At 51.0% G+C, this 12,099-nt stretch overlaps 1 protein-coding gene across 6 annotated transcripts in view; it reads left to right on the forward strand.

The window, feature by feature from the left end:
• The window catches only part of SAG (S-antigen visual arrestin), a 31,234-nt gene that overhangs the window by 13,441 nt on the left and 5,694 nt on the right, over nt 1-12,099 (forward strand). For 5 of the 6 annotated variants that reach the window (XR_003510438.1, XR_003510439.1, XM_027537952.1 and 2 more), the window contains exons 7-13: nt 248-324; nt 1,363-1,498; nt 2,463-2,547; nt 4,443-4,515; nt 6,888-7,025; nt 9,100-9,177; nt 11,952-11,975. Coding sequence is in view for 4 of the 6 variants with exons in the window: in XM_027537952.1 (XP_027393753.1) it covers nt 248-324; nt 1,363-1,498; nt 2,463-2,547; nt 4,443-4,515; nt 6,888-7,025; nt 9,100-9,177; nt 11,952-11,975 (611 nt within the window). In the remaining 2 variants the exon portion in view is untranslated. The remainder of the gene's footprint in view (nt 1-247; nt 325-1,362; nt 1,499-2,462; nt 2,548-4,442; nt 4,516-6,887; nt 7,026-9,099; nt 9,178-11,951; nt 11,976-12,099) is intronic. The other variant, XM_027537953.1, reaches the window with a different exon arrangement.

Here is a 12,099-nt window from a genome sequence, read left to right on the forward strand (position 1 = left end):
TGTGGGATCCTAGCTCCCCGCTCAGGGAACGAGCGCATACCCCCTGCAATGGAAGGCGAAGTCTTAACCACTGGACCGCCAGGGATGTCCCCAGATCAAGTCTTACTGGTGCAGCTCTGAAAAGCAGATGGCTGATGTAGAAAAAAAAAAGTGCCACGAAACATCCCCCCGAGTGTGCTGTGACCCCATCCAGCTCTGGAAGGGAGGTGCAGACCGCAGCCCTGTCTCATCTCTTGCCCCCTTGCAGAGCTGTGGGGTCGACTTTGAGATCAAAGCATTCGCCACGCACAGCACAGATGTGGAAGAGGACAAAATTCCCAAGAAGTAAGAGTGTGGCTGTGGGAATAGGTGAGGGGTCTAGGGTTAAGGGGTGGGGGTAAGAAACCGCCCCTTACTTTATGTTTGCAAGACAGACTCTTCCCACTAGGCTGGTGTAGTGGGAACCAGGTCAGGACCATCAGGAGGGACCATCTACAGTTGGGGTGGGTGTCCATGGCTGACCATCTAGTGGGAAGGCAGCAGAAAATAACAGGAGCGTTCAACCTCAAGGGTTCGTGTAAGCTCCTGAAAGCCTCCACAGCCCCTTGAGTTTCCTTCTTCTTTTGCATTTTGTTGTGGTGGTGGTACACATAACACGAAATTGACCATTTTAACCATTTTCAAGGGTACAGCTCAGTGGCATTAAACATAGTCATTACCTTGTATAACCACTTGTATACTGTCTGCTATCTATATATAGCATTTGGGATATATATAATAATACATATGGGATATATATATATATGATGATATATCTATCCTGAATGCTATATAAATGATGATAGCATTTGGGAAATATCCCCAAACTATCTGTATCCCAAATGCTATCATCACCCCAAACAGAAACTCTGCCCACTAGGCAGTGACTCCTGTCCTCCCAGGCCCTGGCATTCATTTTCCTTGTTCCTGAATAAGGTTTCCAACTGTGCCCTCAACACTTGCCCCTCATACTCAGCATTCACACTCAGAGGACACCTGTACTGAATGGCAATGACAAGGCATCAGATTTGTAGAGAGTTCTGAAACCTAACGTAGGCACACATTCCCACCGCAGCTTCACCCCAGAGGAGCCCGAGCCGGGGTCCTCACGGAGGGTGAGAGGGGCCTGCGGAGAGCAGATGGGTCCACACCACCCTCGAGGCCCCTTCCCCCAGACCTGACCCGGCTACCAGTCCTTCTGCATCCATCGGGAACATCCCCGAGGGATCCTAGCCTGGGGATGAGGCGGGGGGTGGGGGGTGACCTGGTGGGCCATCCTGAGGAGGCCCAGGTGCTGATCCTGGGACCGTCCGTGACGTCTCATCCACGACGTCTCATCCGCAGGAGCTCCGTGCGTTTGCTGATCCGGAAGGTACAGCACGCGCCACGCGATATGGGTCCCCAGCCCCGAGCCGAGGCCTCCTGGCAGTTCTTCATGTCGGACAAGCCCCTGCGCCTCGCCGTCTCGCTCAGCAAAGAGGTGACTGTGGAGCCGGCCTGCGGGGAGCCCGCCCAGGCCCTCAGCTGGGGGTGGGCTGTGGGCAGTCTTGGGTGTAGTGGTAAATACCGACCTATGAGGATGACTGAACTTTTTCATAACTTGGAGTCAGTGAAGGTGACCCTTAGACTAGGGCCAAACTGGCCTGCATTCTACTCATCATGGGTCCCGGCAACCTGGGGAAGGCTTGCTCCCCCCACCCATCGCTGCCTCAGGGAGCCTCTTAGTGCCGCGTCAAGGGGTGTTACAGATTGTCTGCTTCCCTCACACTGAAGTTGGGCAGTAACGGTAAGGGGGTGGCTGTGTCGCGTGTGAACGTCATGGCCAAGAAAGGTGAAGAACCGCTGGCCAGAGCTGTCTCCGGTCCCTCTGGTCAACAAGAGTCACACACACATTGACAGAAGCCCAGCAGACCGTATGTGTGCATGTGTGTGTGTACACGCGTGTGTGCATGCATGTGTGTCTATGCATACATGAGTGTGCATGTGTGGTGTGCTCGCATGTGTGTGCATGTATGTCTGCACGTGCATGCATGTGTGTGCATGCGTGTGTGTGTGTGTGTGTGCAACAACATGCCCGTCTGGTGTAACATGGAGTCATCACTGGACCAGCTCTACCTCTGCCCCCTCACCACATTCTCCTCTCTTTTCACTCATTCTGCCCCAAATAACTTCATAATCCCGCTCAAGCGCCCTGCGGCCAGCTCTGCGTGACACTCAGGACTTGGGTGTTGTGGCTGGAGCCCATGCCATCTCCTCGGCCTCCCACACACAGGGCAGAGCCTGCTCCAGACACATCCCCACAGGAGCCACGATGCCTTCACCTTGCCTTCCTCAAAAGCGTGGGAATTCAGCCACTTTGCCTCCAGTTGAAGGACTGGGATGAGTTTAGAAAGACATGACCAGGCTCTCTTCCCCTTTTCTGTCCCATCTGCTAACTTCTTCAGATCTATTACCACGGGGAACCCATTCCTGTGACCGTGGCCGTGACCAACAGCACAGAGAAGACAGTGAAGAAGATTAAAGTGCTAGGTAGGACCTTCTGCTCCAGGCTGGACGGCAGAGCCTTGCAAGTCCCCAGTGGCCATGTTTCCCGGGTCTCTCCTCTGGTCTCTCAGGCCCTCCTGGGTCCTTGGAACCTCCCGTTTGTCTCTGTTGTCAGGGCAGCAGGACCTTAGAGGAGGAGGTCCCTTAAGTGTCCTCTCTGTAGCCTCCTGCTCAGCTTAGAGCCGTCTTCCATCCTGGGACAGCACCCCCGAAAGGATGTCTTCCCGTCCTTCCTTGTCCTGCCTTCCTGGAGGGTCCAGGTCTCGGTGGGGAGGGAGGAGGGGGAGGGTTTCCCTCCTGCACAGAGTAGTGGGAGGGACCTAGCCTGGGAACCCTGGGCTCTCCTGTGGGCTCGTGCTGTGCACATCCTCTCAGAGTCCAGCGGGCAGTCACAGCAGGCCTTCCTGGTCTACCGTCCCGGGTTTCATGATCTGTTGATTGAGTGCACTGGACATGCTTTGTAAATGGTCATCCCCACTGTCACTGCTGCTGTTGTGTCACCATGTAATGGCCCGGCCTCCCGTATATTCGGGAGAGGGGCCTCTGACTTACTGGTCCACTGGGCCAGCACACTGCCTCAGGTCAAAGGGCGTCAAAGTGAGGGGGGTGCTCCGTGAACTCGGTCTCATGTGGGCGAAGTAAAAAGACGTGATAGAATGACCTGGAAGGGAGACCTGTCCGTCCACTTCTCCCTCAGGCCCTTGATGACCGAGACAGACTTAGGGTGACCAACCGTCCTGGGTTAACCAGGACCCAGGACCAAGGACTTCCAGTGCTGAAACGGGCCAGTCCCAGGCAGACCGGGACAGCTGGTTACCTAAGTGCCATCCACTACGTTCCTCTCTCCCTCTTGTCCATCATAGATAAGGCTCAGGAATCGGATGCACTCATACTGAAATATTCTAGGTTTTTCTTAGTGCTAATATACGTGTTTACATTAAGGCTTTGTTTTTATGTGAGTTTAGTTTCTATGCCTTTAAGTCTCTGTAGGACCTGGTGTGATTTATTTAGCATGTTGTATGTAGTGTTCCCTACGGTATTTCACAAAGCAGCAGGATGGAGAAAGTACCATTTGATAATTATTTTTTAAGTTGTTTCTCAAAATTTTATGAATACTAACATCTGGACCCCTAATGTTTGAAAGAAGCTATTGAATTTCTGAAGCCAGATATTGAGAACTTTGTATAGGCTATGCGCTGTGTTGATCAGTTTACACAAATTATTTCTTTTGATTCTCAAATTTGATTTACATGGAAATTAAAAATCATCTTTTTGAGGGCTTCCCTGGTGGTTCAGGAAGCTCCATACTTCCATTGCAGGAGGTGTGGGTTCAATCCCTGGTTGGAGAAATTATTCATGCTACAAGGTGTGACAAAAAAAAATTAAAAATCACCTTTTTAATCATCATAACAACTATATAAGTTAGATGCAGTTATCACCCCCATTTTGCTGATGGGGAAATTGAGGCTCAGGAAGTTCTACTACCCCAGCGCTGATGGCTAGGCAGGGATTTGAGCCCAGGTAGTCTGGCCCCAGAGCCCACCTTCCTATCCACCACACCACAACCACAAACAATTGTGTGCTGCACAATTCATCAGGCAAGAATACTGGAGAGGGTTGCCATGCTGTCCCCCAGGGGACCTTCCCGACCCAGGGATGGAACCTGCCTCTCTTATGTCTCCTGCATTGGCAGGCGGGGTCTTTACCACTAGCGTGGCCTGGGAAGCCTGGCCTGAGGCCAGAACAGGTATCTCAGCCTTAAAGCTGAGCCTGAGAGGTGCACTCAGATGGCCATTAGAGAGGGAAGGCCAGCCAGGTCCCCCAGAAGGCAGCATGCAGGACCCCACACCGAGCCTCCCTACGCTGTCCCCCCTTTGCAGTGGAGCAAGTGACCAACGTGGTTCTCTACTCGAGTGATTATTACATCAAGACGGTGGCTGCGGAGGAAGCACAGTGAGTAGCGGGTTGGGTTTCTATTTCCTGGGCGGTTCCGGCTTCTTTGTCAAGTTCCCCTTTTCGGTCATTGCTGAAGAAGGAAGTAGAGCGGTCAGCCGGCTACCCAGCCTGCCACGTCCTTCCCCTTTTCTCACTTCAAGGGCTGCAAAGTCACAAGAGTTCTGAGAGCTGGGTCGAGCTAGGAAATGATGGGGAGCAGAAAAAGGAAGCCTGAATCGTCACAGCGGGAAGGGCTAGAGCTTTCTATTGATCCTTAAATAAGTGGGTAGGGATGGGATACTGTTTCTGACCCCCAGAACAGGTCATCAAATAACCTGTCAGCCCACATGAGGGTTCTCTATCTTTTGATCTCCACAATCTGAAAATCTGGTACCATGATGAGGAGATTAGAATGCTATCTCAGTACTCCACCACTTGTCATGAGTGACTTTTCTCCCTCCATTAGAATAAAAATCAAATGGAAAACAAACAAACAGTAAAACCCAAATGAGAATCCTGCGATGGCTTCTTCACGGTGCAGCAAGAGACCTGACCGGTTTTGCTTTGTGCTAGGCACTCAGGTTCACAGCTTTCGGGGGGTTACCAACCCCCCCACCCAGGAAGGATCATTTGGGAAGGTGTTTTCCTGTTTTCCAAGCCCCATTGTAGGACAAAAATACTCTCATCGTTGGAGGAAGGCGGTGGAGTGAGGAAAGACAGCAGATTCAGCAAGAAAACATTACATAATATTTAAAAGGCCACTTCGGGATAAACTGTTACTTAAAGCAGAACCTGGCCTGAGTTTACATCTCAGGGGAGAAGAGGCAGGAAATGAACCTCTGACTGCCTCCGCCAGGCCAGGCCCGGGCTCAGTTCTACTTTCAGACGGCATCCTTGCCCATATCGGTGCCTGGAAGTCTTCCTGGCTCACCTGTTGGCATGTGCCCAACAACGATAGGAGGAAATGGTCCCCAGCGGAGGTTTCCCCTAATATACCCCATTATCCGGTCCTCTTTTCAGCTCATTTTGCATCAAAGAGTCCCAGAAAACTGGACACCATCCTCAGTACCCTCAAAAATGTGGGAGTGAAAGTGAGGCTCTGGGGGCTCTGGTAGGCAGGCCACCTGGGAACCAGGTCAGCCCTGATGCCCCTGCTGCTACCCGCCACGCAGTCCCAGATCCCGAAGGTGCTGGGACGTGGCCAGGTGGGGCTTTGGTCCAGGGTCTTGGCAGAGGCTGTTGGCCAGGGTGCAGCAGGACAGACCATAGTCCAAGCCCAGCCCCGGGGCCTCTTTCTACGGTAGTTATGTTGACAAGGTAATTTCTGCTTCTGTCACTCTGCTGCCCAAACCAAGCTTATTAAGAGAAGATTCCCCCCAGTCCCAAATGCAAGGATGTGGGCCACCTTGTCTCAAGCAGGATTCTGTAAAGGGTGTGCCCAGGAGCCTCTTGTGTGCACTTGGAGGCTAGAGAAGCCACAGCCGCCTTCAACTCCCCAGGGAGATAGAGGAGGCTGGCAGTGGGGCTGCCCGTCTGTCTGGGGGCAGGCTGAGGAAAGGGCCCGAGGCTGGCTCCTGGGCAGGGCTTCTGGGGCCCTGTCTTCTCCTGGCCGGGCACAGGGACGAAGGTTATGCCAGGAACATGGCTAGAGCCCGCCTGGGCTCTGCGATCAGAGAGCCCGTGAGGCTGCGCAGTGGCTGTTGGCATAGGCCTAGGGGCAGCTCGCGGCAGCAGAGCTGACTCTCCAGCTTCCGATGCTGCTCTGTGAGCTGGGGACGCTGCCTGACCTGGGGAAACCACACTGAGGTGTCCTCCACTACACCCAGGCCCACCGTCTGGCAGGGGGTCCCTGTGTCTATCAGATGCTGGGGAACGCCCTGCCTGGTTGGTGATGGAGGAGATCTGGGGGAGAAAGAGCCTATGCTGCTATGAACCCCAAACCTCCCAGTCTGTCCAGCTCACATCGGAGACTCCCAGGGCACACATTGGTCCTCCTGACCGGGACGACACCCAGCCCGGGCTCTCTGCTGGTACTGACCAGTCGCCCTGCAGCCCATCATGTGCTTCATGGAGTCTTGGGAGAAAACAGGGTGTGGTCCCTGATCCTTGGGCCAGTTGGTCTCACTTCACCCCACAGAACATTCCAGAAATTCAGCCATGGGAGCAGGCTGAGAAATGCTCCAACGTTGCTGCCAGCCTGTTGTGAGACGTCACTCATGCTCTCCTCCTTCTCATAAGACATGCACAGCCCCTCTGGGCTGCCTTTCCCACAAGTCGCGGGGAACGTGGGTTCTGGGAACTGCGTGAGCGTAGACAAGGTCTCCTGGGGGCCCCGGTGGCCTTAAGCCTGTAAGAGCAACTGGCTAAATTGGCCGTGTTTCTTCCTGCAGGGAAAAAGTGCCGCCAAACAGCTCGCTGACCAAGACGCTGACGCTGGTGCCCTTGCTGGCCAACAACCGTGAGAGAAGGGGCATCGCCCTGGATGGGAAAATCAAGCACGAGGACACGAACCTGGCCTCCAGCACCATGTGAGCCCCCGAGACTCGGTGCTGGGGGAGGTGGGGGGAAGGGCTCTGTGCTCCTTCTCGTCCTAGTCCTGGGCTCACGGCTGGCACGTGGTGTGGTGGCCGGCGGTGCAAAGCCAGCACTCAGTGGCCCAAGCGGGGATCCCTCGCCCGCGCCTGCCATGATGTAGCGACTGCAGCTCTGGGCTCTGGAGACAGCCTTGTGCCGAAGCCCCGCTCCCTTGCTCTGTCTGGGCCACCCCATCAGCTGTCTGAGCGAGGACCTCAGTTTCCCCATCCTTAGGGTATGAGAGCTGACATGGATTACGGGAGACAGGCCACATCAAATGTGGGGCCCAGCACACAGCGAGTGCTCCAGAAAAGTCAGCTAGTACCTCTGAGAAATAGCATCAGCTAGCATTGAACTGAGTGCCTCATGAAGGATGGAAACATCATTTATTCATTTCCATCTGGAAAGGTAAGGAACAGGGGGTCCTGAGGGCTATGGACGTCAGCTCAATTTAAATGAAGCTAAGCACTGATCTGCTGACCCAGCTCAGAATGTTGGGCTGAATTGAGCCAGCGGATCCAGTAAAAACTAGATCGAAGCTTCTAAGTCAAATACCCCTGCCACTCCTCACTGCCCTCCGGGGCTTCTGTTCCTGGGAGCGTGTGTGGGATGAGCCCTGAGGGTTGGGGTAGGAACTGTGACCAGGCTGGGGGCTCACTGCCAGCTCCCCATACCACCCCCACCCCCATCCTGTGTGACCCACGGCCCCAGTAATCGCCTCCAGGTGATGCTGTCTGGAAAAGCTCTGAGACGAACAGCTGGGGCAGTGAACATCAGGCAGAAAGGAGGATCATGGGAGTCAAAGGGTTTCTGAGGACGATTTTCCAGCTGGCGTGTTAGATTCTAAGCATGTCTGTGAGCTCTGGGAGATGGGCAAACAGGAAGACAACACTCTAGATCCAGGAACTCAGGGGTGAAGGAATCACAAAGTTCAAAATGGCATGTGCGTTTGTAAAGACCTTCTGTGATTCGTGGAGTAGTATATAAACAGCCCGTCTCTCCATGCTTTCTTTGGTAAGAAAGGTGAATTTCTACTCATTTCATGGATGAGGAAATTGAGGTTTCACCAGATGAAAGGCTCAGCCAAGGACACTGGGTCAGTCAGTGGTAGAGCAAAGCCCATCCCTAGTCCCCAGCCTCGAGTTGAGGCTTTCAAATTGTGGTGCTGTGGAGAAGATTCTTGAGAGTCCCTTGGACAGTAAGGAGATCCAACCAGTCCATCCTGAAGCAAATCAGTCCTGAATATTCATTGGAAGGTTTGATACTGAAGCTCCAATACTTTGTCCACCTGATGAGAAGAGCTGACTGATTGGAAAAGATTCTGATGCTGGGAGAGCCTGAGGGCAGGAAGAGAAGGGGGCAACAGATGATGAAATTGTTGGATGGTGTCACCGACTCAACTGACATGAATGTGAAAGTCGCTCAGTCTTGTCTGACTCTTTGTGACCCCATGGACTATACAGTCCATGGAATTCTCCAGGCCAGAATACTGGAGTGGGTAGCCTTTCCCTTCTCCAGGGGAACTTTCCAACCCAGGGATCAAACCCAGGTCTCCTGCATTGCAGGTGGATGCATTCTTTACCAGCTGAGCCACCAAGGGATCCCAAGAATACTGGACTGGGTAGTCTACCCATTCTTCAGCAGATCTTCTCGACCTGGGAATCGAACGGGGTCTCCTGCATTGCAGGCAGATTCTTTACCAACTGAGCTACCTGGGAAGCCCATGAGTTTGAGCAAACTCCAGGAGATAGCGAAGGACAGGGAAGCCTAGCATGTGACAGTCCATGGGGTTGCAAAGAGTTGGATACAACTTAGTGACTGAATGATGACAAATCCAGAGCCCCCGATCCACCGAGTGTCAGGGCTGCCTTCCAGCTCCCCAGTGAGGACGCAGCAGAACATGAATGATCTGGTCTCTTGGAGAGGGTGGCCCCCTACTTGGGGAGCCTAGGGAGAAGGGTTGATCCATCGGGTCTCTGCTTCCTACTGCTCCTCTGCACTCTTCCATTTTTCTTTTCTGTTGAACAGCATAAAGGAGGGAATAGACAAGACCGTCATGGGGATCCTGGTGTCTTACCAGATCAAGGTGAAGCTCACGGTGTCAGGGTGAGTGTCCACGCCCCAACATGCCACCTGCTCTGTCTGGCTGTCAGCCATCTGAATGGTTTTGTTCCCCAGCAATTGGGAGACAGAAAGCAAGAAAGGTCCACAAATTCTACCAATTACATGGTAGGGTTTGAGAAAGACTCTATTTGTCTAGTTTCACAATTCTGCCTGATGTAACATTACAGAGAAAAAGGTAGAAAAGCAGACTGCAAAACACATACACTACGGGTACCTCCTTGCAGTCCAAGGGACTCTCAAGAGTCTTCTCCAACACCACAGTTCAAAAGCATCAATTCTCCGGCGCTCAGCCTTCTTTATAGTCCAACTCTCACATCCATACATGACCACTGGAAAAGCCATAGCCTTGACTAGACGGAGCTTTGTTTGCAAAGTAATGTCTCTGCTTTTTAATATGCTGTCTGGGTTGGTCATAGCTTTTCTTCCAAGGAATGTCTTTTAATTTCATGGCTGCAGTCACCATTTGCAGTGATTTTGGAGCCCAAGAAAATAAAGTCTGTCACTGTTTCCATTGTTTCCTCTTCTATTTGCCGTGGAGTGATGGGATCAGATGCCATGATCTTAGTTTCTTGAATGTTGAGTGTTAAGCCAGCTTTTTCACTCTCCTCTTTCAGTTTCATCCAGAGGCTCTTTAGTTCTTCTTTGCTTTCTGCCATAAGGGTGGTGTCATCTGCATATCTGAGGTTATTGATATTTCTCCCAGCAATCTTGATTCCAGCTTGTGCTTCATCCAGCCCAGCATTTCGCATGATGTACTCTACATATAAGTTAAATAAGTAGGGTGATAGTATACAACCGTGACATACTCCTTTCCCAATTTGGAACCAGTATTTTGTTCCATGTCCGGTTCTAAATGTTGCTTCTTGACCTGCATACAGATTTCTCAGGAGTCAGGTAAGGTGGTCTGGTATTCCCAACTCTTGAAGAATTTTCCACAGTTTGTTGTCATCTCCCCAGTCAAAGGGTTTGACGTTATCAATAAAACAGAAGTAGATGTTTTTCTGGAACTCTTGCTTTTTCTATGATCCAACAGATGTTGGCAATTTGCTCTGTGGTTCCTCTGCCTTTTCTAAATCCAGCTTGAACATCTGGAAGTTCATGGTTCACGTACTGTTAAAGCCTGGCTTGGAGAATTTTGAGCATTACTTTGCTAGCGTGTGAGATGAGGGCAATTGTGTGGTAGTTTGAGCATTCTTTGGCATTGCCCTTCTTTGGGATTGGAATGAAAAATGACCTTTTCCAGTCTTGTGGCCACTGCTGAGTTTTCCAGATTTGTTGGCATATTGACTTTAGCACTTTCACAGCATTATCTTTTAGGATTTAAAATAACTCAACTGGAGTTCCATCACCTCCACTAGCTTTATTTGTAGTGATGCTTCCTGAGGTCCACTTGACTTTGCATTTCAGGATGTCTGGCTCTAGGTGAGTGATCACACCATCATGGTTATCTGGGTCATGAAGATCTTTTTTGTACAGTTTTTTCTGTGTATTCTTGCCACCTCTTCTTAATATCTTCTGCTTCTGTTGGGTCCCTGCCATTTCTGTCCTTTATTGAGCCCATCTTTGCATGAAATGTTCCCTTGGCATCTCTAATTTCCTTGAAGAGCTCTCTAGTTCTCTTCAGAAAAGCAAGGCTGCTGGGAAATGAGGTCACAGTGTGTCTCAGGAGGCTCCATCCATGATGGGGGGCCTTCTCGCCCCCCAAAATCATTACAGGACTGGGTAGTCTCCTTTTCACACTAGAGCACAGATATCTCATAGTTCTGAGGAAATGGTTTTCCGTCTTTTTTTAAATTCAATTTCTTTCAATTTAAAAATCTCACCAAGGTACTTCCCTGGTGGTCCTGTGATTAAAATTGTGTGCTTCCAACTCAGTGGGTGTGGTTCAATTCCTAGTTGGGGAACTAAGATCCTACATGCCACGTGGTATGGTCCAAAAAAAAAAAAAAAAAGAAAGAAATCTCGTCAAAAGGGAAAAACTCAACTTCTCATTTTCCTTTTCAAATTCCATTGCCAAAGGCCAAGTGGCCTTTTACCTTAATGAGTCCTGGGTAGTTCAGCCATCAAGGCAAATCTATGTGTATATTCCATAAGTCTCAGTGGACGAAGAGTTCCCCCAAATTTTGGTTGGGACCACAAAGTAGAACATGGGTTGATTTTGCAGATTTTGTTAACACAGCTTGTAGTTGTCCTGTTTTACAAAGCGTATAGTGTTGAGACTTCCCTGGCAGTCCAGTCGTTAAGACTCTGTGTTTCCAACGCCAGGGACACAAGTTCGATTCCTGGCTCTGGAATTAAGATCCAAAATGCGCTGCAGCAAGGACAAGATATATATGATATGAGATGAGATATATGTATATATATATACACACACACACATATATATATAGTGTCTATATCTATAAAGTGTATGGTGCTTTCTTTCACTTTCTCTCAGAGGCTCTAAAACAGAGTCGAATGTAGCAGTCAAGGTAAGCGTTTAGCAGGTATTTCATGGTGACCTTTGTGGCCACGAGAGAAATTCTGGACTGGGGTTTATTCTTGAACTTTAGGGCTTTAACTAATCCACTTGAGAAAGACATGGAGTCACAAGCAGAGAGGAATAGCGGAGTGCACCGTGAGGAGCACAAAGATCCTGAAAGTTGTGGGTGATGAAGGACCCGAGGGGGGTGTATCCATCTCTGAATAACGGCAAGGAGGGGTGTGTTGCCACCGTGGACAGTCCCCACAGCCCTGTTTGTGTTTTTGTTTCCTAGCCTTCTGGGAGAGCTCACATCCAGGTAAGCCTCGTCGCCGTCCTTCTCTGCCTGATTCCAGGGTCTGAAGGGGACAAACCCGGGGTTTAAAACAGGACCGTGAAGGCTGGTTTCCCAGTGTCGTGCTCAGGACGTGGGGAACCTTGCC

The sequence above is a fragment of the Bos indicus x Bos taurus genome, chromosome 3 (genome assembly GCF_003369695.1).
Source record: "Bos indicus x Bos taurus breed Angus x Brahman F1 hybrid chromosome 3, Bos_hybrid_MaternalHap_v2.0, whole genome shotgun sequence".
Taxonomy (NCBI): domain Eukaryota; kingdom Metazoa; phylum Chordata; class Mammalia; order Artiodactyla; family Bovidae; genus Bos; species Bos indicus x Bos taurus.